The sequence below is a fragment of the Pteronotus mesoamericanus genome, unplaced genomic scaffold (genome assembly GCF_021234165.1).
Source record: "Pteronotus mesoamericanus isolate MK-2021 breed Mesoamerican mustached bat unplaced genomic scaffold, CSHL_Meso_final contig_68, whole genome shotgun sequence".
NCBI classification, from domain to species: domain Eukaryota; kingdom Metazoa; phylum Chordata; class Mammalia; order Chiroptera; family Mormoopidae; genus Pteronotus; species Pteronotus mesoamericanus.
Genome location: NW_026555234.1, coordinates 25,681,287 through 25,709,109, shown reverse-complemented (window position 1 = coordinate 25,709,109; position 27,823 = coordinate 25,681,287). Strand labels below are relative to the sequence as shown.

Below are 27,823 nucleotides of genomic sequence, written 5' to 3'. Positions count from 1 at the left end.
CATTTCACTTAGCCATGGAGCTGGGAGACAAGTTGTCCTCAGGACCAAACCTTACTAGGTGCTGGGGGAAACAACGCGACAGTCTCCCCCATCCTTTACAATCCCAGCCCAAATGCTGGAAGTTAAAACTGCAGACGTCAGCCTCTGGTGAGAACAAATGGGGTTGAGCCGAGTCCGGCTTGCACCCCGAAAGCTGGGCTGCACCAGAGGGGGTGAGTTTGATTTTGATCAGCGAGAGCAGCGTGAGTCTTTCTGGTGTGAAAGCTGAGAATGCACCACCTTCCCGATGGTCTTTTATACTCCAAAGAGGCAGACAGAATGTTCTTTGGAGTTTTCTGCTGTTCTTGAATTATCTTACATTTTTCAGCTTGGCCATTCAATGGTGTTTCTAATGACTCGGAATTTAAGGGGTTGAGCTAATAAAAATTAGTTTGGTTTTGAATGAGTTTTCTAAATAATTAATAACAAAGCTGCCCTTTTATATATATTATCAAGGACGGAAAGTCAGGTTCTGATAGCGGCAGTTATTTTAAATTGCATTAACAAGTCTGACGGGGTCCTGAACAAACAGAAAAAAAGGGTTTTGAGAGATTTCTTTATTTTTCTGTGACCCTAGGCGCCAATGTTGTGAAGAAAAGTTGTTCTTATTCATAATTCATATTATACCTTCTATTATAGCCACCGTTACAGCTGAATTGTGTTCCCTCCGACTCCAAATTCGTATGTTGAAGTCATAACCCCTACCTAGTCCCTGAGGCTGTGATATTATCTGGAAATAGGGTTGTTGCAGATATAATTAGTTAAGAGGAGGGTGTATTGGAGTAGGGCGGCCCCTAATCCAGTATGACAGGGATCCTGATAAAAGGGGAAATGTGGACACAGACAAGCACACCGGGAGAGCGCCCGGTGAAGATGAGGGCAGAGGTCAGGGTGATGCGTCCACAAGCCAAGGGACGCTGAGGATTGCTGGCAGCAACCAGAAGCCGGCAGGGAGGCATGGGACAGACTCTCCCGCACAGCCAGCAGAAGGAACCGACCCTGCCAGCACCCGAGTTTGGACTTCTAGCCTGCAGGACTCTGAGGCAGTTTCTGTTGCTTCAGCCCTTCGGGTTGCGGCGCTCTGTCAGGGCGGCCCTAGCCAACAAACCCACGTAGAAAGAAATGGTTGCTATCTATCAAGACCTACTTATTTTGTAGAGCAGATTCTTTCACAATGGTATTAGCCCAAAAAGGAAAAAATAGTTTGGTTCTTACCGTCAGTTCTTGGGGAACAGGATTTGGCTTCTTTATGTTGATCTCGATGCTCTTGTTGTCTTGGTTCAGCTCCACTGGGGACTCATGCACCCTGGCCACACCTTCAAACATCTGGGATTTGGTTAAGGAGGGGGTGAGTGCATGCGCGGCGCCCTCGCGTCCCTTCTCCTCCTCGTCGCCATGGACCGTTTCTCCGTTCATGCTGACTTTCCCGTCTACCTATAAAAACCCAAATGAACAAAAAACATGCTATTCCCCAAAGAAAGACTAACAAGCACCACATTCAAAATCATCTTTAAACATTATCATTTGATAATCATAGTCTAACAACAGCTCTCATGTGCTTTGGTGGGTTCTAGACATGAGGGCTCCCATAAAGGTTATCTCTGAGGGTCCCTTTAAAAAGTTCTTTGCCATCTCAGGCCACTTCACATTAAATTACATTTCATATTCCCCTTACTTAGGGTATGCTTTTATTTTAAAATATAGAAAAGCAAGGAAACTTGTGTATAAATACATGCCACATATTTGGGTTCTGGTAATTTTTCACTTAAGTGCTGACTGTTATTCTACAATTCTGAGTTTTGTTTTGTTTTGTTTTTACTGGTTAGCATATAAATGAGGTAGAACCCACCTCAGATCAGGAATATTTTACAGGTGATTCTGTGGGGGTTGGAAACTGGGTATGCTTTTGACACTATCATGGATGGCAGGGAACTTAAAGCTTGCTATGTTACCGTAAAGCCCTCCTTCTAGTTAATTTTATAATCCCTTCTTTTTCCAAGGAAAAAGTCTATGCACATTAAGTTATTTTTGTTTGGCCCTGGCTGGTATGGCTCAGTGGATTGAGCACTGGCCTGTGAATCAAAAAGTTGCTGGTTCAATCCCCAGTCCGGGCACATGCCTGGGTTGTGGGCCAGGTCCCCAGTCGGGGAGCATGTAAGAGACAACCTATCAATGTATCTCTCACATGTTTCTCTCCCTCTCTTTCTTACTCCCTTCCCCTCTCTCTAAAAGTAAACAAATAAAATCTTCAGAAATATATTTTTGTTTTATACCTATGTCTAGAGAAGGCAGTGAGAGCAAGAAAGGAGGAGCAGAGAGAGTTTCAATAGTCTGGCTTTTTAACGGCATCCAGAAATCCTGTCTTGAAGTCTGTGGCAGTACGTAAAATAATTACGAGAGGAAGCTCTGTAGTTCCACGGCCTCAGAGTGAGTCCTGGCTCTCCAGCTTACTAGCCATGTCATCTTCAACCTCAGTTCCTCACCTGCAAAATGTATAATAATGGTATCTCCTTGACAGTGCTCTTATGGTGATTTTATGGATTAATATGTGTACAGAGTTTGGAATAGTACCTGACCCATTTTAAGTATGTAAATATTACTTATTATTATTGCTAGTAATGGAAGGTCAGATATTAGTTATACTTTATGTACCTAGGCTGGTGGCTTGCAACCTCTATTGTTTGTCATCCATAAGGAAGAAATTTAAATCACAATTAAGCACACACAAATATAACTGAAACCAGAGTTCCGAAAAACAGTATTTACCTTTATTGTGTGTGATATACTAAGCATTTTAAAAATTGAATTCTGTTCTACTGCATTTTTTTTTAAATGTGGATTCTAAACCACCAAAGTGATTTCATAACCTAGGAACAGTTGATAACTGTTTGAAAAATGCTGCCTTAAACTATTTCACTTGATCTTCCTTTATTCTTCATTCTGCTGTACTGGGAAACTGAGCCCATATTCCCCGCCTCCCAACTCCACCCCCCAGGCCCCCCACACACTCACCCCCCCACCCACCCACCCCTTAGCTTCTGTCCTGGTAACAACTGTTCATTCACCTACTACCCTTGACCACAGGTGGGGCCACCCACTCAGGGGTGGGGCTGAGAGTAAGGCTGAGAGCCTTCGAGGCCCTGATGAGTCAAGGGCTCATTGGTGGTCAGGAGTGAGTCCCAGCATGAAAAGGGCCTCTACTCCAGTGGCTCAACCCACCTCTCCACGAATTCTCTTCCTGAGGCCTCTACACCGTCTTTGCCTCCATAGTCAGGAGCCGCATTTTCTCAGGGCCTAAGTCTTGCTGTGAAGTCATCTACCCTAATTCTTTTCAATGATTATACTGCACTGTTTACATAAATGAGGGGAAGTGGACATCAAGATTATCTGATCAGATGCCTTGGATACCAAGCTAAACAAATGTATTCCCTACTCCTCTCCGGAGTCACCCCAACATCAAACCTTCCTTCATGAAATATTACAGGCAGTTCTCTGCCATGGATCTCAGGTGAAGGAGGGCCAGGCCGTACCTGGGCGAGCTGCCGAGCACATAGGGGCTCGTGCATATCTGTGTGTGCGTGAGTCTGCATGATGACTCACGTCAGGAAAAATTCACGTATTTATTCAATAAACACTTGCTGACTGCCTACTGTGTCCTGAGCACCTATGCCAGGCTCTCAGGACAAAGCTCTGAACAACAAAGACACAGCCCTGGCCCTTCAAGGGACAAACATCTCAATTCATCCCAGATGAGACAGGCTTGACATTTTTCTCTTGTTTTATCAAAGCCTAAGGCACAGATTTTAAAGATATATTCAGAGTTATTTCAGCAGAAGTCAGGAAGTGTGGTTTGGTTCCCTCTGAAATTCAATAGAAAGATACCAGGCATCACATTGCTCAATTAGTTTGCTTAAGCAAACTTTTTTACAGCTACATGTCCATGTCTGCCAGTGATGAATTCCACCTCTGTCTTCTATTACAGACCCATGTGGTGTGCAGGGACAACGAGAACTGATTTTTCTTTGTAGTCAACCGAGCTTAACACAAAGGATGAGTGCCTCCTCATAATGTGAGGGAAAATACTGGAATTTGAGAAAGTGAAAAGATGTTTGGTTGTCATAGGTTAGTTCTGAAACATTATTTTACACATATGTTGGTAAAAGGATAACCTAGTTTCTTTCCACTTAAAAATATTTCAAAAATCTGTTTCATTTGAGGACTAAGAACATCCTGTATTTCCATATGTTCCCTATATTTTTTTCAACTGTTGCCATATTTTCAGACATAATGTCAATTACTTTTTAAAAGAGAAAGATGTATACACTTCTGTTTGAACAATGGCAATTAAATATTTTTTTTGAAGAGCTTGCAATACCTCCAGATAGTTGGAGATACCTAGGGTATTACTAAATTAGGGTTTACGACCACAAATATAGAGACCATGCCATTGTATCAAATGAGAAAAGAGACTGCTCATGGAAATGACTCAACCATCAATCTCATTGGAGCCCATCAATATTAACAGCAGGAACTGAGGGAATCCACCTCTCCCTCACCATTTACAAACTGAATCTTGGAGACATATAAACTTGGCAATTGTAAATGTTAGCAGTTTGCTTTTGTTTGCATTTCCTTTTTCAGACAAAAGAAAATAACTGCATTTTCTTGAGGCAAAATGCTTCTTTCCACGAACTCCCCGGAGTTCAATTTTGGCTCTACTCAAGGAACTCAGCCTACCTTAAAGGTCTTCAGAACCTCTTGAGAGTTTTTGGGCTGGGAGTAAGGCTTGGGTGTCAGCATAGGCACTGCTTTGGGAGTGACAGTTTTGCTCGGAGACCCACTGCCTGCTGATGTGCTGGTATCCAGAATATTGGTACGAGCGATGGTGGTTTCCACAGTGGCAGTGAATTTGGGTGGAGGCAGTGACTGTTGCCGCAGGTATTTCATGGGGTTGGGGTCGTTCGGGAAGGGGGATAAATTTGGCTCTGTTGAATGGCTTCTTTCCAGGATTTTTGGCATCTCCAAGCGTTCAAGAACAGCCTCGCTGATGGTGAATCTCTCGATGTACTGTTGAAGGATGCCCTCCGCCTCCTCCTGGGACCGCGCGTTCTTATACGCCTCATGCAACTCCCTCTCTCTCCGCTCTCTAAAGCATGGGCATGGGACAGAGAAGCAATACCAAAGTCAGCAACAGTCACAAAAATGGCAAAGACGACCTCGGCAGGAACCAAGGCGGAGCTGAAGGGACAGCACAGGGAGTGTGTAATAATGGTGTCAGAGCCTTTGTGATAACCAACAACTTTTAGAAAAAAGCACATCTAGATAATATTGCACATTAAGTAATAACAACAGAAAGAACCCACTTTTCCTGAACAATTTCTCTGTAGGTTTTGATGCTTTTCCTTCGTTCACTTGTCCCATCCTCTCCAGCCAGTAACTTCTCCATTTTTTTCCTTTCTTCCTCCTTCTTGATTAAGTCCTGAGAAGCACTTCTTCTACGGCTCTTCCAACGAGCCAGGTCCTGTGGGGGTGGATTGGGCAGAGACAGAACATGCTTTTTCAGGATGGCACATAATTCCATTTCTACTTTTCAGAGTTTGGTGAGCACTGACTATGGTCAGGCACTGTGCTAGGGCATTCCTGCCCGCTCTCATCTGAGTCTGGTTGGAACAGGAATGGCTCCAAGGCAGGAAACCTTCCAGAGCAGGGCAGCACATTTATTTAAATGGGGCAATGAATATGAAATTTGCAATCATATTCCATGTCAGTTGCCAAATTTTAAAATGTTGCCTCACAGGGGATTGCAAGAAACTTCATTTCTTGCTCTGTATGACTTCTGCATTGTGACTGGACTTGTTGACAATATGAGGTTGGGATCAACCACAGACCTACACAGTGTCCTCAGGGAAGGAAGAAAACGTAGAAAAAATGGGCTTTGGGGTCTCACAGAATCAATGATTCTATACAGATTAATTCCACTGATCTTTACAACAATCTCACCCCGAATCCTACAGGCAGTTGTAGCATAAGGGTGAAGAGTTAGGATTCTGGAGTCAGATGGGGGGGCTACCAGCTTGGGAAATGACCCTGGCTCTGTCTCTCCTCTGCTCTGGAATCACAGGCCCAGTTCTCAGCCTGTCTGTACCTCAGCGTCTTTATCTCTAAAATGGGGATGATAATAATACCTACTCTTACAAGCCTTTTGTGAGGGTTAAAGGAGATAGTGCGTATAAGGTACCAGGCACATAGTAAGCGCTCAATATACTGTAGACATAATTACTAGTACACTTTTATCAACTTTGGAGAAGTTACTTTTTTACACTACTGGTAGAATCACGTTCCAGTTGTTACCTCAGAGTGTTCTGTGAAGATTAAATGAACTAAGTAGCTCTCCCTCCTCTCCTCCCTGTCTTTAAGCTCTTCCCGGACCCTAGCGCCTGGCTCTTAGCACTCACGCAATGTCAAGGCCCCTACCAGACTCTGGAGCCTTCCTTTCCTAGCCCTGTTGCTGTGTGACTTTGGGCAAGTGACTTAGCTGTTCTGGGGCTCACCTGTGGAACTGAGGACAATAATAGTTGCCAGCTCATTGCGTTACTAAAAGGATTAAAGAGAATTATTACATGCACGGCACTTAGAATAGCGCCTGTTAACTGGTATGCTTTCAGTGTTCGCAATTTTACCATAGTCATCACCTTCACTAATTTCAAATATATAATCTCAGGACAGTGCCTCCTCAATTCTCCATCTCATGCTAGTCGCCCCTCCCCTCAGCTCCCCGCGCCCCCCCCCCGCCCCCGCCCCGCAACTCCCTGGGTTGTGTGGCCAACCTTCTAGCAGATACTTGCAGATTATTTGTCTGTGTCATTCACTCCTCACCCTTCATGCTGCTATTAACCTTCCTTTAATTCCCGCATTTACTGTGTCACTGTTTGAAATCCTCTAGGGGCTCCCTTCCCCTGCACGTCTTTCAAGTCCAGGTCTGCCCACCCCACCGGATCTTCTGGTCCAAACAGCCTCTAACCCACGGTGCCGGGCAGCCTCCCCACTGCCCGCGGCCTTGGCCGGCACTCACATCTTGCCATTTGTCGTCCTCTTCCCGCAGCTGGTTATTTATCAGTTGCAGCTGCTCCTGGCGGGCCCTGCTGTGCGGCTGCACTGCAGCCTCCTCCTCACATCGCATGTCAAACATACTCGTGCTCCTGAGCGTGGAGAGAGCAGAGACAAAAACGGACCAAGATCAGCGCCCGTTGTCTGTGCGCGCTCGGGGCCGTTCTGCCGCGTGGGGGCGCTACCGCGTTCCGAAGACTGTCCCGCGCCCCCCGCCCCCCTCCTCAACTAGCAGCGTGCACGCCCGCACCCCCACCTCTTTTCCTGCAGCAAAAACCAAAATGTGACCATCTTTGTCTTCAGTGATGGCTGCATCAGGTCAATATAATTTCACACATAGGTGCCAAAGTATGTTTGTAGAAGAGCTAGAAAAGGTTTATGGCGCTCTGAGCTCCTCTAATTTGGAAATGTATTTGAAAATTAAAAAAGAGAATTAAAAGGTTTAATTTGGGGAAGGTTTGTGGAGAAGGAGGGTGGTGTTCCATGAAGTGAAACTTTATTACAGTAAATGCTTCTTTGTGTAAAGACCTGGCTTAAATGTTTTCTACATTAACTGACTCAATCTCTCCATTTCCATTTTTTAAAAAGATTTTTATTTATTTATTTTTAGAGAAGGGGAAGGGAGGGAGAGAACATCAGTGTGTGGTTGCCTGTAGTGTGCCCACTACTGAGGACCTGGCCCTCATCCCAGGCATGTGCTCTGACTGGGAATCGAACCTGCCACATTTTGGTTTGCAGGCCGGAGCTCAATCCACTGAGCCACACCAGACAGGACTAATCTCTCCATTTTCAAAAAAAAAAAAAAAAAAATCGTATGGCTTTAAGACTAAGACACCCATCTTTTCATATTGTACTATTTTCTGATTTTTGGATGCATCCAACAACTATGCATTAGTGATGCATATATTTGATATGGTTATTTCTATTTCCTATAAAACTGTAAATCAATACTGCAGTTGATGACATCTTAGAATAAAAAATAAGGTATTTTATATTAAGATTAAGGAATAAAATATATAAATCACTATATACTTTGTATCTTAATACTCTTACAATCATTTTACTTTATTTTTTATCAGGATACCTCTGAATTTACTCTTTCAAAAGAAAAATATAGGGGAAACAATTTTAAGCCTTCAGGCTCTATCTATAATTGATATATTCTATAGGAGCTTACTAAATGGTGGGCAAGACCATAAGGCTTTTTTTTTATAATGCTTACATAAAAGGCTTAAGTAGCAAGATGAAAACAAATTTAAAAACCAAAGGAGAATCCTCCCTTCTTTTCTCTCTCTCTCTCTCTCTCTCTCTCTCTCTCTCAAAGACATGATGAGTTCTGGGATGAAGTGGGTTATGTAGCCCCAAAATCAAGAAATGGAGGGCTCTAAGATCAGAAGACTACAATAGTCCATTTTTGAAGTCAGCTTAACACAAAGAAAAAGAGAGCCATGCACTTGGACACCAATGCCAGACGCCAGCAGTGACGTCCAAAATAGTTATCGCCAAGGCTGGACAGTGAACAGCGGCAGCGTCACTGGATGCTACTGGGTCCCTCAGCAGGCACCTCTCTGGAGGGGAAAACGACCCCTAGGGCAGCGACTGCCCACCGTCACCTCAACCCACTCAAAGTGAATCTGCAAGGGTATGTAGGTGCCTCTCCCTTCTTTAGATGTTGGGACAATTTAGGTCTGACCTGAGAGAGCTAAAACTGAAGACTGTACTTGTAATCTCTTCCCCAAGGGTATTCTAATAATCTGACTGCATGAAAGAACTTTCATCTGAGGCTTCTTAGCTCACATACGACAGACCACGGAGTGAGGCCGCCTTGACACGTCAGTGGGTAGCGCTGGTTGTGGGTGCCGTGCCTTCTAGACCCACTGTAGTCCTCACAAGGCAGGAGGGGCTGCGACTTTTCACTTAGTTTATATTATTTATTAATGTTTAGGAAAGAGTCAGGAATTTGCAGAGTTAGATAGAAAAGGCTAATCCATGTTTTTTGAACCTCTTGGATCAAAATTCACTTAAGTAGGCTTTCCAGAAAGGGACTAAAATTCATCCCATTCCTTCTCTGAGTTTAAAAAAAAAACTTCCCTTTAAATATATTCAATTCAGTCAGTTCATCTTTTAAGGCAATTCAGTGTTTGTGAAGATCTTAGAAGGTAAAAATCTTTCTGAGCTGGGACTTTCTTGCAATCTCTTCAGTAGCTGGCAGTTAGTGGGAGAGAAAGAAGGTCCCTTCCTTTGACTTCGCCATCTACATAATCTCTAAAGGGCAGAATTTTGATGTAGGGCACAGTGGCTGGCCATACAGCTAGGTTTTCTTCTGGGACCCCAGAAAGGAAGTGGCAGCCTTCCCCAAAATTGGGAATTAGCTATCTCACTTGACAGACAGGAGGAGGACAAGAGCAAGGCCTTTGGATCTGGCTTCTGGCCTGAGCTCCTAGCTCCATCCTATCATGAAGTTCTATCTGCCTCAGCCAAACATGGCCAAATGCTGACTGGTGAAATCAAAAGAGAAACTTTTATGTGCCCTCTCATATACCAGGAAGTACTATTTTTCCCAGAGTTGTTATTTTTTTAAAGAAATACCAGCAAAGTGACCAAAAATGAAACCGAAAAAAAACCCCCCAAAAAACTATGAGCAATATGTTCAGGCCATTAAAAAAGAAAAAGGAACTAAGCAAGTTGAGAAGGAAAATGCTAGACAGAAAATAGGCTGAGTCACCATTTGGAAAACATTCCCTAATTCAGAGGTTGTACTCGGCTTCCAAAATGAAGAAGTGTGCGTCTAAGGGTAGGGTGGGGAATCCTGAAGCAGCCCAGGTTTCAGAATGTTGATGTCGCTCACACTAAACATGTGCTTCGACACAATAAACTGCGCCCTGTGCCTGCTGGGCTAGGGACCCTGGCTGCAGAGCCTGGGAACCTCTTTTGGTGGTGGGTCGGCATTTTTGAGGACCAGGATTAAATTACCTCAAGGGGAGCCTGGAAATTGTTTCTTGGCCAAGTCCAAGGTAAGGGAGTTAAGGATAAGACGGCCTATGGCCCTTGCAGCGTACGGGCTCCGTTGGTGGGGAGAGTGTTGGGAGAGGAGGAGTGGACAAGTGAGGAAAAGGGCAAGAAGGTGAAACTAAACCTACGGAAACATTCTTGGCCTGCCAGGAGGTGGAAATTTCTGTTTGCTTGTGCGGTAGGTCTGCCCCTGACCTGCATTTGCCTTAAAGGGCACATCTTTTTTTGATTGGGCTGTATTTTAAGACTCTGTCAATTATGAATAAATAGAGTCCATGCCAATAATTGCCCTTAAAGATTTTGAGAAAGGGAGATAATGAGGTAATAAATTAAACATTCTATGACATTCTACTTAAAAAATAAACTCCTGATATAAACTTTTCATTTCGTCCCTTACATGGTTCATGTAAATTGTGTCTACTCCAAGAAGAACATGTGGCACTTTTGATATTCCTAGATAAGATGTCTGGAAAATAAGCTGTTTCTACTCTTCTTATTCCATGAGGCTGCTTTTTTGTAAATTTGGAGAAGGAGTAAAGGGAGTCCCCAACCCCACTCCCTTAAAAAAAAATCAGTAACTTCTCTTGTGGGTGAGCTTTCCCATTCAGGTACAGGCAAAATCCAGAAGCTCTTTAATAGAGCTCTTTTATCTCAGGCAAATTGCACGGTGTCATTGAGCTGATGAAGAATAAATCCATTCTATCAAAATATTTTTTTAACCAAATGAAAGTCGTGTTTTTGCCTATCAATCTTACGTAATCCTCCTTTCAGTGAACGTTAAACATTGCCACTGCAGATTTTAAAAGTAATAACCAGGGCTCAATTTTATAGACTACTCAGCTCCATGCAGCGAATCAAGCTCAGGCTCACTTTAGTTTGGGTATTGGGATGTGAATGCTCTGTATGTCAGGCCACAAAGCCATCGGAGATCGTGCATTGAAAACTGATACCCTTGGTGCTCCAGTCAGACAGCCTAGAGCTTCGAGTACAAACTAGGCTGACATCTTGTGCATGAACACGGAGAAAGCATGATTTGAAAAGAATAAATTTTCGGCTCTCATTGCCACCAGTGGAGATGACAGTTGTGTGTTCTACACCGTTATTTGGGTTCCTCACGGTATGACTTGAATCGATGGCTCAGAGCAGGAAGCCGCGGGAGAGATGGTGGTGCTCACTCTCCTGCGCAGCCAGACTCCCAGGAGGCCACAGAGCGCCTCTCGCAGAGGAAAGGCATCAGGCTCAGTGGGCGGAATCAGGTCTTAATCATGTTTCTTAATATGCAAATCACTCCAATCTGAGGACGCTAGTATTCTACTAAGAAAACTTTGCCTTAGTTGTTTCAGGATGCTCTGTGCATAGAAAATCCATTGTTAAAATGAAATGAATGGGGTCACAAGTGGGAGAGTGTGAATTCTTCTCAAATTTGGAGGCGAGGCAGTCATGGGCAGTGAATCCAGGAGAGGAGTGGAGGCCAAGGGTCAGGGGGACAATGGCCAAATCCTGTTTCAAACCGTGGTGCCTCGCTGTGCACAGAACCTGACCAGAAGCCCACCACTGTGGTGTCAGGGGTCCCATGCTTTATATTACTCCAACCTGGAGGAACTTGGGCTTCTGAATCCATAATTACTGGGTTAGGATTTATTTTTCTTCATTTAAAAAAATGTGGCCATGACAATGACGGCTTCCTTGTTAACTCCAAGACTTAACATATCAAGGATTAAATGCAAATGCAGAATCTCGCTTTAATAATTCCATGGTTCCGAAGGGGTACCAACAGCCAAATGGTAACAAGAACGTTAACATGCCCCGTCTACGAAAAGCAAATGTTAAGTTTTAAGCAGCAGCTGCATATTAGAATCATGCTTCAGTTGCTTTTTCATTCACCTCTCCTGCACAGAACATATGTTCTGCATTCCAACTTCAAGTGCTTTTTGAAGCTGCACGAGTCGGTTAGCTATTCAGTTCACTGTTGCACCAATTGCATTTCCATTAGTGGTAAGTACTGAAGGCATGCAGTTTAGGCTAGTAATTAATGTATTCCTATGAATACAAGGCAACTTACTCTGCGTCATCAGACACAGGAGTTCTCGGACCGTATCTATAAGACCAAATACAAAATTAGAGGATTTGTAAGACAAGGTTAACGCTGTCACCAAGCTGAAAAGAAAAACTGCTGGTGAAATACCTGTGTGTCACACCATTTTTTGCTGATCATACTGGAAGAGACGTGTCATTATACAATTACCAATATTCATTAACTGCTGAAAATGAAAGAAACTTCTTGACAGCTCTAAAGAATGCAAAATGCAAAATGTGTATTAAAACACAAAGGAGAAATGAAAATATTCCCCACGCTACACACGCAAAGGAGAATTTGTTCAATATAATCATAGAAAGGCTTAGGTGCAACCCACAGTGTTTAGAGAAGGCAGCTTTAAGAAACCCAAACCTGCACTATGGTTGTTCACAAATAGTTAAACTGTTCATGCCTTATGTTCGGCTGTAATGGGCTGTAATGGACACCCAACATAGAAGCATGTGCATACTGGCCCTTCCCCTGACGTGTTAATGCATTTATGACATCAAAGAGCGTTTCTGCAGTTTTCTGAAAGCAAACCAGAACTCCAACCAGAACCCCAATCAGTGCCTTCTGCATGTATTTGACAAAAACCACAATTCCTAGAAAACTGGCAGCCTTAATCCAAAGCAGACTTGTTTGATATTCCATCACTTGAAACACCAAAGTTTTTTTTTTAACAATCTTTTATAGTCTTCTGATTATTTTGATCTACAAAGCTGTACCCTCTGCAATATAGGTACTTTAAGTTTTAATGCGTCTGATAAAGCAAAGGAAAAGGGCAAGTTGGAAAACAAAATTAGAACTCAGAAGGGCATATTTTAAGCACATTTTAAAAATGCAGCTCCGTCTTTCCTGCACAGGGGACTCTTAAGAGAAGGCGCTCCCCTCTTATTCTCTGTAAGGCTGTTCATTTATGCACTCTGATGGTGGATAAAGAATTATCTGAATAAAGAAAAAATTGTCCTGCTTTCAGTTCCCAATAAATTAAATTGTGGGGTTTTCAGCAAAAATTACCTGATCTCATGTTTAGTTTCATAACAGTTTACAGAGAAAAGAGTAATTAGTAAAGATCTCTTCCTATTCTCATAGAGAATAGGATACATGGAATAGGATGTATACTCAGGATACATGGATATACACACACATATACCCCTCTCTCATATGCTTTTACCATTGTAGAACAGTCTGCATTCATTGAAAATTATTTTCATTCATACTGAAGGCAACCACACCAGAGCAAAACCCAAAGTGTATGTTGACACGGCCCAAACTGAGGCAAGGAAAGGGTTTGTGGATGTTTCTCTTCTGGCAGTGAGACTCTTTTTCTGTTTCTCCAGGGGTAGTTTCAAAAGGTGGTAAAAGTAAACCTAATACACACAATTTTCAAAAAATACTACCATATTGAAGCAGATGATTGGTGGATTCCTGCACATCGAGAGAATGAATAAACAGAGTTAATTCTGAAGACTGGATAAATGTTTCCCAGTTAATTAATAGGCCTATTGGCATAGACTTATTCAAATATTGTGTGTTGTAAATTATCTGTGGAGGAGAGCCAAGAACTTATTCCTAATGAACGGTTAATCTGTTAACCAATTAGTGGTTGGTTATGTATTTTTGTGTCTCTATTTGAATATTTCTGTTAATGTTTGACTGAAGTATAACACACATACAGAAAGTGCGCGAACCACATCTACACCTCAATGATTTTTCACAAACCGAACACACCGTAAGTTAGCGTTGAGTGTTTTGTACTACGTGAATGACCCATGCACTGTGTACTCTTTTGAGTTTGGCTTCTTTAGCATATTTTGTTTGAGATTCAGTATGTTGTTGCTGTAGAATATGTTCGAATTTAAATTGCTTCTACACAAAATACAACATTCCACAAACATCTCTGCCAACAAATGCAGGGCATTTTCTCTTGGGGTTCCCTGAAGAATGACTACACAGGACCCTTGGTAAGAGTTTTAGTACTTCTTAGATGATCTGGAAATTGAAAAGAAAAGAGAAGCATAATCTCTGAAGACAAACTTAATTTATTCCTTTACTTGTGGATTAAGGAATTTCCTTTCCAACTAACGTATCAGCTTTAGGAGGACATCAGTATAAGCAGAACTGCCTTTACAATTAAGCAGAAGGTAATTAGAGTTTGGGGTTCAAACTGGTTTCCCAGTTGTCCTATGGGAAATAGAAATGTGAAGTTAAAAAATAATAAAGAGATTTTTAAATGCAAAATAGGTGAGTCAGTAGGCTACGAGGTACCAAATGGCCAGATAAATCACAGTTGGTATAAGCGTCTGAAAAAAAGGGCAATTAATAAAGTTCCATTGTGTGGGTAGGGGTGTTCAGAAAGATAAATGAAATATTCTATGCACCTATTGATTGCACTTCAGAATTAATAATTAGCAGGCTATATATTTCCATATTGTGAACTAACACAAGCTTCATTTGAAGTGAATAAATCTTAAAATAGATTTACTACTCATTTAAGATTATCCCCCAGCACCCAGCACAGTGTGTTTTACAGAGAGTAATAAATCCATAAATACTTGGTGAGAGGAAAATGAATTCCTGAGGTGTATGCCTGCTCAATCACACAATGACCTCACATAGTTAATCTGACTATATCTCCTTAAACTCAAACTAGCCAGTGCTTCCCGCTTGAATATAAAGAGGACTCCTTTTGAATCACAAATGGAGGGACAGGGAGAGTGATGAGGAATTCACCAGACTCCTACAGTCTCCTCTAGTAACCTGTGCAGCAATGCACCAGAGTGGGACGGTGGCTTTCGCCCAGACAGAGCTGGGTTTGAATCTCGGGTCTGTAATTAGCAGCTGGGCAGACATGGGTCTCCAGTTCCTAAATGCAGAATGTGGATGAAAATTCTTACTTTCAAAGGTTGTGTGAGTAGTAAGTAAGCAGGAAAGTGCCTAGAATGTAGGCGGCCGTAGGCCCTCCCTTCCTTCCTTTCATTCTAACTGGCTTTACCATAGATCCAAGGCCAAGGTACGTCAAGGGCACCAGCCCTAGCCATTTGATATCCAAGTGAGATCCACTCATTACTCCTGCATCGAGCATTCCATTTGTGAAATGGAGCTGACATCAATTCAACTACCTGTGAGTTCTCAGAAGGGGAGCTACATGGAGCAGACACCCCTTGAAATTGCTACGAAGTGCTCTCCAGCCACAGACCATGAATATTACCCATGTTCCCTGAAGCCAGTGGTGTTATAGTAAGGCTGTACTAAAGCATTGTTATTATCATTCAGAAGAATGTAAAACAGATTAAATTTAGAAGATAAAGATGGGCAGGACATTAATTTTAAAATTTTAGGATCACTTAAGGTTCTTCCCCACTCCACCCACTGTCTCATTACCATCAAGGTCCTTGGTGAAGCAGAACTCCATCACTTCCTGTTTCATAGTGGAACTTGTAATCATGCTAAACACTCCATACTCCTTTGCCCTACATTGATCAGGCAGTCCACAAATACATCACTGTTATTAAATAGCAACAGAAGGCTTATTATTTCCCGACTCCTCATTTTAAACCGTATTTTATTTATTCATTTTTACTTTCTTTAGAGTGAGTGGAAGGGAGGGAGAAAGAGAGGGGAGAGAAAGACAGAAACATCAATTGGCTGCCTCTCGTATGCATCCATAAGCACCTTATCAAGGATTGAACCTGCAACCCAGGCTCGTGCTCCCAAAAGGGAATTGAACCTGTGACCTTTTGGTTTGTGGAATGACATCTAACCAAGTGAGCCACACCCGCCAGGGCTCCCTACTCTTCAATTTAAATCAAGTCACAGCACAGAACACAACTCCCACATCTAGAAAACACTAAGTATTTTCTAATTTTGAAATTAAATTAAATTACAAATTTTATAAGTGGTATATATCTTCTTTGGACTGGAAGAACTTCCTAGAATCAGAGGGAAATCAAGTAGGTCAGGAAGAAGTTCAACCCCTTTACCCAGAGGCTCCTACATCAGCTAGGAAGAAACAGAAGTGCTTCTCATTTAGGGGGCCCACAGATGAGAGTCAAAAAGAATGCTTAACAGAAAAATTCACAACTGAACTATTCTTTCCACACCAGCTTACATGCAAGAAAAGAAAACAAATTCTTGGCAGCCTGGGCCAATTTTTAACACTCTGTTTCTGTAAGCAATAGCAGGTAAGCAGCACTGGTGGACCACAATGCATCAATAACATATTCAAAGCATATACGAAGGCTCAGAATGGTGAAACAGAGTCACAGTAAACAGGCCACGGATAATCTCCTGACCTCTTATCTTTCATTGATGGGCCCTTTGCAGATTCCTCCGCATCCTGTTGCTTTGCAAATGGAACTGGAAGGAACTGGTTTGGGTTGGATCCAATGTGTCTAAGGGGCATCCCAGTTCTCCTGGCCATGATGTCATCTTTTTGTGAATCATACAACTTTCTTTGATTTTTCAGTCTGCTGCCACTCCAGGCAGGAGCGGTCATTTTCTCTGAGAGCTCTTCTTTCCCTGAAGCCTCCCATTCAGAGGCCAGAGGACACGAACTAGGGCAACATTCAGTCCAGCCAATCAAAGTCCACTTATCACTAAAGATATTTTCAGTAGCGTCACTCACTTGGTATTAACTCAAGACAGAAGGAGCCAATGCTCACAGAGGCAGCAGCACACACAGCAATTGAGGATTAATACCGTGGGCCTCCATCATGCAACTGGTACTCACGTAGGAAGAGGTTCCCCTTTCTGGTTTTCATAATATCGGAGAAGAAAATCTGGCCAGCGCCCAACCACATGCAAAGGCTAAAATCTCTACCCAGAGGGGCGACTGAAAGCGCAACTCTGACCCTAGGATGGGCGCATTCCTCTATGTGACTTAACTCCACATCACATCAGTCACCAAGTGCATCCTGTGGCTCTAAGCTGCTTTTTGGGAACACAAAAGCCACACACAGCAGAGGCAGCACACCCTGGAATGCAGGCAAGATGCTCACAGTGGCTGGCCGCTCTCCTTGGATCTTTCAGCCTTTGGCGGCATCTCAGAGGCTCTTTGAGCACCTCCTTCTTTCTCTTCTTTGCCATCCTGTGGCAGCTGTTTGGATGTAACTAAAGCCAGAGAGGACAGCTTTACTACTAGGGAAGAATTCACACCAGAGGCCGCGACCCCACCTGTCATCCTTCACCTCCCACGGAGGGAGGAAACGTTGTTCCTCACCTTCCTCTTTCCCTGTTAGGCATGTGCCCAAACCGCCGACGGGCTCCTCCTGGGACTCCAGCACCGGAGCCCGCCGCGAGACCCTTCTGCATCCATCGTCTACGCCAGAATCCACTACGCTGTTGAGAATCAAGTAGCGTTGGTGTCAAGAGAGAAGACGAAAGAGAGTTATGAAGGGAGACAGTGGAGGCTGAAAGATTACGAGACGTCAGTTGCTCTCATTCCGGAAGCCAGTTAGTAAGAATGACGTATGCCAACTGAGCTAATGCAACAGGAACCCTGGCAAGGGCCTGCAAAGTCAAAGATGGTTGGGATGACTGCCACCAGGGGGTTGAGGGATGGCCTCCTCAGTAGTCAAGGACTCAAAGATGCATTTCCCATTAATTACTTACTCCCACTCTTCCATCCCAGGTCCCCGCCAGTTTCGGAAACCCCAACTGTGGATTCCTGGTATACTAGGGTTACTTCTACCTAAAGCCTGCTCTCTTCTGGGGTGTCACCCACAGCCTAGAACCAAAGAAACCTTCTGTATGTCATGGATCATCTAACTCTTTCCTTTGGATTTCAAAGACCAAGGAGAATGACTTAAGCATTTCCTCCTGCCACAGAGGGCTTCATTTGATCCCACCATGCAGGGGGGATGGGGGTCCCCAGGAGACCCAGAGCCTTATAACTGCCCTTTACCTGCTTAATGGAAGAGAGACCAGCTCACAGAACTGAATCTCTAAGAGAGAGTTTGGGAATTTAAAGCTGGAAGGCCTCCTGTGGAGATGAGAGCCACTCACAGACCTAGAAGGAGTCTTCCCAGGTGACCCTCCCAAATTGGGGTGGTGATTCATCCAAGGAAACTCTTGATCCATAGGAAGCCCCGAGAGAGGAGTCTCTTTTCACTCAAGATCTCTCACATAATTTTTTAATGTAGGGGAGGGAAGAGACCTTTACTTTTTTTGTATGTCTGCTTAGATGTTCGAATTATGAACTTACAGCACTGATAACTGTTTTTAACTCCCTCTGTGGGACAGCAAAGAGGGAAGTGATAGGTAAACCTGATTTTTATCAATATATCTTTAGAAGAAGCACTAGGGATAGCATTAAAACATTCCATTGAGTTCATTCAGTATTTCCAACTAATAAAATAGCGCTTAATGCAGCTGAAGGAAAAGGGTCATTTGCCAAGATTATTGGCATTCCCAGGCCGTGATTCTGGTGACAACAGAATCAAAATGGACGCCTGCCATTTAACTGCACACACATGCTTCCCCTCAGGGTGACACGCTAACATTACTTTGCCGCTAACCAGCAAAAGAGCCTGTCAAAACTATGTCCTCTCTGGAGGTTTCTTTAACGAGCTTCAGCAAACTCTTTACAAGCAGCAGTGACTCCCATGCAGCTCTCCTTGCACATGTTTGGCAAAAAATACCTGTCGTCATTTTGTGGCTTAAGCAGTCGGTTCTCCTCTAAGCTGGACGTGGCTGCTGAGGCAGAGGACACAGAGTACGTTTGAATCTTGCTGCTATGACTGGTGACTTCTACGTTCTCCCTAGGCCCAGCCTTGCCAATGCTGAGCCGTTTCCATTTCTGCTGATCTATCTCTGTCACTGGTCCAAAGTGCACAAACTTTTGCCTGGAGCCGGAAACTTTCTTATAGGCCCTTGCTTTGCGGCTGGCAAAGTCATCCCGGATGGCAGTTTCTGCTTTAATTTCTGCTGAAGGTTCAGGGGCACAGATGTGCTCAACATCTTCATCCCTAGTCATAACCAGAAATGAGTTCCAAAGGTTTCTGAGGCAAGTACAAGTCAATAAGAGGTTTTTTTTTTTTTTAAGTAATAGATGAAAAATATTTCTATGGCTAGAGCAGAATTGCTTTTCTGTTAATCAATCAAATGGGTAAATAGGGCTGTAAGCATCTACTGCTTTCAAAACATCACTTCCAACATCATACATGATGACATAAGAAAACCTTAGGTATGATGAGGTATTCAAGTTATTTAAAAATTAAGTTTAAATTCCTTAGAGCAAACAAGCCTATCAACATGACCATTCACAATTAGTTGGTTGAATTAAAGAGGAAGTTTTCTATCCTCGTGGCTTGTAACTTTTGCATTAATAAGTTTCAACTCGTGCAGAATATACACTGTTTTGAGAGGCAGCAATTATTTCTAGCCATGAAGACAAAAAATGATCGAAGCATAAGCATTCAATTCCTTCAAAGTTAAATAAGACCACTGCCAGGGGAAAACATGACACACCTCGTCTTTTCTGACACTTTCAGTCTCTTCCAGGTCTCCAAGTCAGCTTCTGTTATACTGGAGGTGCTGACAAAGCTCGGAGCCTCACGGTGAGGGGCAAGGCTGCCCTGAATTCTCCGCTGTGCCAGGTCATCCTTGTAAATATCCGGCACCTTCCTGAGTCCCTCTTCCGCAGCTTCACTCTCCCGAGCCCGCATAATACAGGTCACTACTGACTTCCCCTCTTCTGTTTGGCCCTGGTTTCTGTCCGTTTGATCCAAGCCCCGACATCATCGGAAAAATAAAGTTCAAGGAAGGGGAGCAGACAAACAGGTTGTCAAGCATGGGAATTCAGAGGCTGAATGAAATGATGGAAGTACCTTTCCCTTTCTCAAAAAACAGGGAGTCAATTGGAGCCTTGATTACTTTCGCCTATCTTACCTTTTGACACTGTAATGAGAAGGAAGTTTTTCTACCAGATGACAGGCTCTAGTTTAGTTTAGGAAAAGAAGCCAGGGTTCACTGAAAGACTATTAAGAATGGTAATGAGATTTTGGTTTGTCAGTAATGATGCCCAATTCCCACACTATTCAAGTTAGTATAATGAATTCAAGTTTTCTAATTGAATCCCTGAGCCCTCTTGGAATGTCTTTTACTGCACCAGTAAAATGTGAGTAATGAGCTCCGCATGATCCAAATTCTAGGATTAGTTTGGAGATAGCTGGAATGTTGTTCACATACTAAAACATCTCAACCATAAACCCACAACTGTCAGAAAGTACGTTTAAGTTGATTCCGACCAGAAAGTTTCGATGTTCAAACTCAGTCCCTGCTTCCTGATAGCATTAGTGAGGTTTGGCTAATGTAAACTTGAACAAATAGACTATATCCTCTTTTCCTTGATCTAGAGTCAATACCCATTTCTTACTTGTGTTAATAACTGTTTGCTTTTATTGATGCTAAAACTGATATTTTCAGTTTTTCTCCTAAGGAGTGAACATTTGATGTCTAATGTTGACTATGTTATAATTTAAACCAAAGCTGTGGCATTGATCTGCATAAACATTAAAGGTTGATTCCCAACTAAATATGCTTATTGAGACAGAAAATCCAAAAATTACACATCAATAGGGCTATTTAGTTTCTCAGAATACATCATCCAGGCCAGAAAACCAAGAGGCATTCTTTCGCCACCAGGATGACTTCATGTATTCATAGAGTCGATGCAAATAGGAAGGCTACAGAATTCTCTATTTACTTTTCGTTTGGGGAGGGGGATCAAGGAAGAGTAGCGCAAAGAGCCACCAAGGAGCCTTCTTTTTTCCGTCAGTTCTCTGATGCTCTCTAGAGAGGTCATGGGCTATCCCAGACCCAGAATTGTGTCCCTACTCATAGGGTCAGGTGACAACAGACAAATGAGGCTGGAAATATCAGGAATTAAAATTTCATGCAGGGGAAAGGAAAAAAGAGAGATACAAAAGCTACTCCTTTTCCTAACTCAAGTTGCTGATCCCCATCAATGTGCCTTGATGCTAGTCGGTTATCCAGAGGTCTTTGTTTCACTGGCAACAACTGATCCCTCCCACAAGGCCCTCCTAGGATGGTTTGCGACAAGGCATGCCAACAAGAACCGCAAAGACTGAGCCTCCTGAAGCTATAAGGTGTCCTATAAAAACATCGTGCCAGGTCTTCTGTACTTTAATACCTGTTCTACATCTGGGGATCTTTCAGGTGTTTTGTATCTGGTACTTCCTAAAACAAAAACAAAAACAAACCAAAACCCACTAACTACTCATGACTCTGCCCAAAGAAACATTTTCATTGTGTAATAATACATAGTTGAGATATTTATAATTTTAGTTCAATAGATTTGCGAACCTCTTAAGTGATATATAAAAAGATGGCAGTGAAACATTAAAGATGTAAACTCTGATTTTGACTAAGCAAAAATTACAGACCGATCAACTCTACCCTACAAAATTTAGTGACTTGACACCTTAAATGAAATCATATCTCTCTAAGGATAAAAATCACTGGCCAAATCCAATTTCACTACATGTTTCCTTTCCCAAATTAAGAGGATGGGAGAAAAGTTGGTAGAAGGGAACTCATTTAAAAACAATTTCTATGAATAACAGAGGTACATTATATGTTTGAATATTGTTTTTTAAATGAGAAATATCTATCATCAAATGTATAGATGATCTTGCTAGTGTGAGGGATGAAAGAGCAAGCCTCGTTTATTTTCCCTTCCAAAATCTAAAAGGAGTTAATAGGAGAGAAGAGCTTATAGCTAAGGAATATCTATGTTTTCTGCCTCCTGTGAATAGGCTAGAGCAGCCTCGAGAGGTGGCCGTTCCCTGGTAGCAACAGCACATGCCTATTTGTGCCAATAATGCCAGTCTGTGACACCAGCACCCATATGTGGTGATGGGCACAGATCCAGGACAACAAAGCTTATTTGGTGAATCCAACCCTATTTTGGACATGGTCTTTTCACGCTCTGCCATTGCACGCAGGGAGATTGGGTATCTGGAGTTCTCCTTCAAAATAAACCACCATTACCAAGCATACACAATTAGGGCAGGAAAGAGAACAGTAAGTAGGGAGGGCTATGATACAAATCACTTTTACTCAGTTATGTTCTCTCTGTCTTACATACCACACACACAGTGCACACCTTTTATATTCTAGACTTTTCTTTTCTGAGATTCCCTTTGAAAGTTTGCTGCTCTCTGATTTTTCTGCCTCTTTTTTGCGGTAAGGCCCGTAGAGGAGTTGATGCAGTGGCACCATTGGTTTGGTCTGGTTCATCCTGGCTCTCCTCGCGGCAAAGTCATCTTTCTCAAGGTCAGGCAGTCGACACGCAAGTTCCTCTTCTGATTCTGAGTTTTTGCCATGTTGGTGGGTCAGGAAAGGGTTTTCTTTCCGAAGGACAATATCGCGAACAGCTTCTTTCTCATCGCTTAATTGCTTTTGACTGATAGAGCAAAATTAAATGGAACTCTACATGTGATCAGACCAAAAAAAATTTTTTTAAATCCCCATCTCCAGTCAGGCAACTGTGTTGTCAATATCGTTAGTTCAGATGACATCTGTTTACTATTTTAGTTCAGCGTTGCATCATAGTTAGTGTGGGTTTTAAAACCTTGAACTGAGCCAGCTACTAGCAACACTAAAAATTTCATTTAATTTACAGGGTCCATCAGCGTCAGAAAAGCAGGATCCTAAATGGCTCTGAGAGTGACAATCCCAATTCTTTCCATTAAATTCGGAAGAGTAGGAAGCTTTTTGCTGTTGTTCACTTTCCTTTAGCACCTTAGTAATGGGCCCAGTGGGTACTCAATTTGTTTTTGACTGACAGGGCAAAAACTTGAGCCACCAAGACATTGATCTGGGGGAAAGCTACTGAAGGCAGCTCTGTGATAGCACATCCAGGATGTGTACCAGATTGCAAAGGGTAAGGGAGGTCTTTCTGCAGAGCTGAGCTAACCTGAAACATCTGGAAGTGCTTATGACCATTCACAGGATGAACCAAAGGCATAAGGAGCTCCCCTGCCCTGCACCCCTCTCGGCAACCCTTTCTTGCCCCCATGATTCTCCACCACCAGCTCTTTGTCATATGCTAGAGGCCAAGTAAGACATTTTGACAGACTGGCTTAACCATTATAGCTTTGGGCTATTTCCATTTTCAAAAAGATCTTGAAAGCCCCACACTTTAAATTCCTAGAGGAATGTAGTTTACTCGTAGAATATCAGGACTTTTTCACTTTATTTTGGTTTTGTTGGAGGTGGGTAGGGTGGGAATACAGTTGATTGGGCCTATCTGATATTTGTACAAACTCCTCTCCTTCTACTCATAAGATCACCTTGTTTCTAAGTATTAACCCTTGTTAAAACTTTTAAAAAATCATTTATTATCATCTCAGTTTATAAAGATGATAAGTAAATGAAATATTTTGATTTCTAAAGAAAGTTCACCTACTTTGTATCCGATTTCTGAGAGAAGATTAAAAGTAAGTCCTTTATCCTCAAAGCCCAACTTGTCTCAGAGATGGAGACAGGCGGGACCGGCCCGGCTGAGTGCCCTCTGGTCGGCCGGATGGCCCACCGTCAGCTGCTCTGCCCCACACGGCCCAGGGGAGGGCATCATTTTAGGCCCACAGCAGGCACTCACTCCATTTGACTTTTGGAAAATCAAATCATCATTAACTCCATCTCGTTGCTGACTATCGTTCTAAATAACATTTTGAAACATGTTACTGGGAGGTACTTGGTGGTGCTTTATTTCCTAAATAAATTTCTTTCATAAAATATGAAACTCTGCCCTTTGGGTTGCACACCGACCCTCAGTGCCCTGCCTACTGACTCCTGGACTGTGTTCACGCTCCTTCCTGTCCCCTTGGCCGACATGTCTGTCAAGTATGAACAGGTGTTGGTTGTCATGGAAAGCAGTAGGGAGATACCTCAAGAAATTAAAAATGGATCTGCGTTTTGACCCAGCAATCTCACTTCTGGGGATATATCCGAAGGAAAACAAACACTAATTTGAAGGAACATAAGCACCCCTATGTTCTCTGCAGCTTCAGTTACAATAGGCAGGATATGGAAGCAGCCCAAGTGTCCATCAGAAGATGAATGGATAAAACAGCTATGAGACATTTACACAGTAGAGTACTATTCAGTCGTAAAAAAGAAGAAAATTTTACCCTTTGCGGCGGCGTGTATGGACCTTGAGAACATTACGCTAAGTGAAATAAGCCGGTCAGAAAACAGACAAATATCATATGATTTCACTTGTAATGTGGAATCTAATGAACTAACTGAATTAACAAACAAAATAGAGAGCCTCACAGATGGAGAGCAGGATGACAGGGAAGGGTGGGGAGGAGGGAACGGGAATGGAAGAATTGAGCAAAAAGGGATTCATGGACAAGGACAATAGTGATTGTGGTGGAAATGGGGAGGTATAAGGAAACTAAATGGTAATAGAAAAAGTGCAATAAAATTTTTTTAAAATAAGGCATTACTTAAAAAGCACATTGATGAAGACAAAGAAGGTGACTGACAGGCACTGAGTGAGTACTATGTGCTAGAAGTTTTTCTAAGCATTAGTTCATTAAACCCTAATACTAACCCTGCAATGTTAGCATTACTAGCATCCTCATTTTATAGAGTGATGACTCAGATTAGGTTAAGAAATTTGCCAAAGGTCAAAGTGTCAGTGCTGAAGTTAAAATTCCAACCCAGGCAGGCTGGCTCCAGAGGTCCTGTTCTTAACCATTGTGCTATTCATTAAACAAAGGACCAGGGCAGAAACAGTAATGAAAGCAGAGCATCATACAAAAATTAAGGCATTATCATTACTATGGGAATAGAAGAAAGAGAAGTATTTTGGTTACTAAATAAAAGGATCCTGTGAGTTGTGCTCGGAATGGAGCTGTGATTTGCATTGCTGGTTACAGAGAGCAATGTTCAGCCAGGATTAATGAAAGCAGAAAGCTAACTAATCACACCTTACAATGCTTGCACAGCACTTTACAGTGTGCGAAGTGCTTTCACACTCATTATCTCATTTCTGCTGATCCAACTCCAATTCCAGTGTGGGATCAGATCTCTAGCTTAAACCTCTTACGTCCAAGAGTAGCATTCTTTCTATTTTATGGCCCGGGGTCCTGGGTTTCAGTCTCCCCCAACTCAGGCAGAATTCTTTGGAATAAAATATATGCATTTATGCAAATGGCCATGACAATTAGTGATGCTAATTTAAGCAGAGAGAATCTGGTGCCTTTTGCATCATGTGTGCCCAGCCAGACTACAAATTCCCCGGGGTGTTTCTTTTTAGGCTAAATGCCCAGCGTGGCAGGGCTCCCTTAAGTGATCTCAATTTAGATATGTGCACTTCAGAAAAGGGGGTGAAGAAAGTTTTCCGTATCATTGACCACTTAAAACCACTCCCTGCCCGCTGGTCACAAAGACTGATTTTTGCGCTAATTGCTTGAATCCTGTAAATGCAGAACTTCAAGGCAGACTCAGGGAAAGAAAAAAAACAATACTAATGCAAATTCCGGGCTGGCACTGTTGGCCATGAAGCAATAAATCATACGTTTCAGGTAGATTTGTTCAATTGTGTTCACAGGTGTCTAGTTACCAAAATATTTAAGTGGCTTTTTATAAAGTGCTTTTCTCTTTCCCTTGAAGGACCTTAACGGAATCTATTGTAAAGCTTCAATTCAATCTACTTTATTTTTCAGTCATTACAGCTCTCTGAACAACTCGTACCTGCCAGATCCACTAACTTTCATGATAATAAAATGCAAGATGGGAATTCTGGTGCTCACTTTGCAGGGGAGAACGTTGAGATTTCTGGCTCCAGGTATCCAAACTTTGGTAAAGTAAGTACATGTGAGAGGCAGACCCAGGCTGTCTCGCTTGACCTTCATGGGAAGTTAGGGCCCTTTCGTTTTTTCTGCATCATCCACAGAGGAGCTGCTTTGGGAAGAACGGGTAGATGGCCCCAGGGGCACAGCCCACCGTTTCCCTTAGAGAGAATACAGTCTGCCGTGAACTGAGAAATGCCAAGCCCTGCCTCCTGCCTGGCAAGCTGTCCGGCTTCCTCTAAAACAAGTAAGGCTATCGTGGTAGCAGACCGTGGGCTCGAGGCAGGTGAGGGGGAAGAAAAAGCTCTTGTCTCCAAGTTTCTGAGGCTTATATATTTCAAAGTGAATGAGATAATGCTTTAAACTAAGGAAGAGCTGACATTTTCTTTCACTCCTTTTGACTTGGCAACACACAAGCAACTGGCTCAGGCTGGTAGTCAGTTTGTTCTATTCAAAGAAACTGGGCTCTCCAGAAAAGCCTGTTAGGCCTCCTGGGAAAGTTATGGGCAACACCAAAAACATCCCTGCTTCCCCCAGAGTCCAAACGGGGCAGCTCCATCCTGAGTCGCAAAAGTTCATGCAAGTTCTGTGTCTGCCTGGTCCCCTGATCCCCGAGGGTCTGTTCAGCAAGTCAGTGACACGGGCATCTGGTAAGGAGGGACGGACCGAACATGTGTCTGGCCTTTAGCTGCGCCTGCTCTTCCTCTAAAAACTTCTAAAATGTCTATTGTTCCTCAGAGATTTTTTTCCCTCTGTAATTAATTACTATGTGGTTGAGAAGATCCACAGACTAGCAGAAAAGACTGAGTGCTGAAACATATGAAAACAATTAGAAAAGAAGTACAATCACGTGAAACCTATAATTCAGTTCAGAAAAAGTTTACTTCTCCAATGGGAAACACCAAGTCAGAGAACTCCAAGCTCCATAGTATTTTAATTCAGGGGACATGAATCTTGGTTCTTATTTTATCCTCTTAAAAAGAGAAATCTTGGCTTCTTTAGCAGAGTCTCATATTTGGGGGGTAATTAAGCTAACTTAATCATAAACTAAAAGAGAAGAAAAAGTGGCTTATATGCTTTTTACTTTAATGGCAACTCTAGTAAAGATTAAACTCCATGGATTTATTAAGAAGTCCTACTTTCTGTCTCTTGGTGCCAAGATACCTCCTAACATATTGTTTGACAGGAAACTGGGGACTCCTAGGCTTCTACATTCATGTGAAAATGGAATACCATGCACCTTTCCTCCTTTTTACATAGGGAGTTAAAAATAATGCAAGGAGGGGCTTGAGAATACTTGGGAAAGAACAACATCAACAGGAAAAACAGTCTAAAAAGTAGTCATGCCTCTCCACTCTCACCCATCTCTACAAACACTGACTTTCCCAGCTGAGAAATGGGACAAAGAAGTATCTTAGGACTCTTATTGAGTTCAAATATGCAGTGGCCAGAATTCATCTGGATGGCCAAGAGAGGAGACAAAAATTAAAATGTTTTAAGGGACATCATCATATTTAAATATTTTATATTCATATTCTCTAGACACCAAGAATCCTTTCCTTCTTCATGACACCCGTTTCATTCAAGGTACTTTCTGCCACATTAAAAGCAGGGTCCCAAATATGGATAAACTTAGAATGGCTCTCAGCTCTGTTGTGGGCTGCAAAAAGTAAGTGACAAAGGCACATATGTCAGGCTAGTGGCATGGTATGTACAAAACCTTTCCGGGAGCACTAGCAGCTGAAAATTGGTCTAAGAA

General features: G+C 42.6%; 1 protein-coding gene across 18 annotated transcripts in view; it reads right to left on the bottom strand.

Annotated features, from left to right (window-relative positions):
- LIMCH1 (LIM and calponin homology domains 1) overlaps positions 1–27,823 on the bottom strand; it is a 311,063-nt gene that overhangs the window by 43,421 nt on the left and 239,819 nt on the right. For 9 of the 18 annotated variants that reach the window (XM_054582113.1, XM_054582115.1, XM_054582112.1 and 6 more), the window contains 5 exons: positions 12,221–12,256; positions 7,112–7,238; positions 5,403–5,560; positions 4,777–5,185; positions 1,255–1,473 (listed from right to left, as the gene is read on the bottom strand). In XM_054582113.1, the coding sequence (XP_054438088.1) occupies positions 1,255–1,473; positions 4,777–5,185; positions 5,403–5,560; positions 7,112–7,238; positions 12,221–12,256 (949 nt within the window). Of the gene's footprint in view, positions 1–1,254; positions 1,474–4,776; positions 5,186–5,402; positions 5,561–7,111; positions 7,239–12,220; positions 12,257–16,530; positions 16,792–17,235; positions 17,348–17,456; positions 17,576–18,876; positions 19,204–19,705; positions 19,949–22,364; positions 22,665–27,823 lie in introns of all 18 variants that reach the window. The other 9 variants (XM_054582104.1, XM_054582106.1, XM_054582109.1 and 6 more) reach the window with 2 other exon arrangements.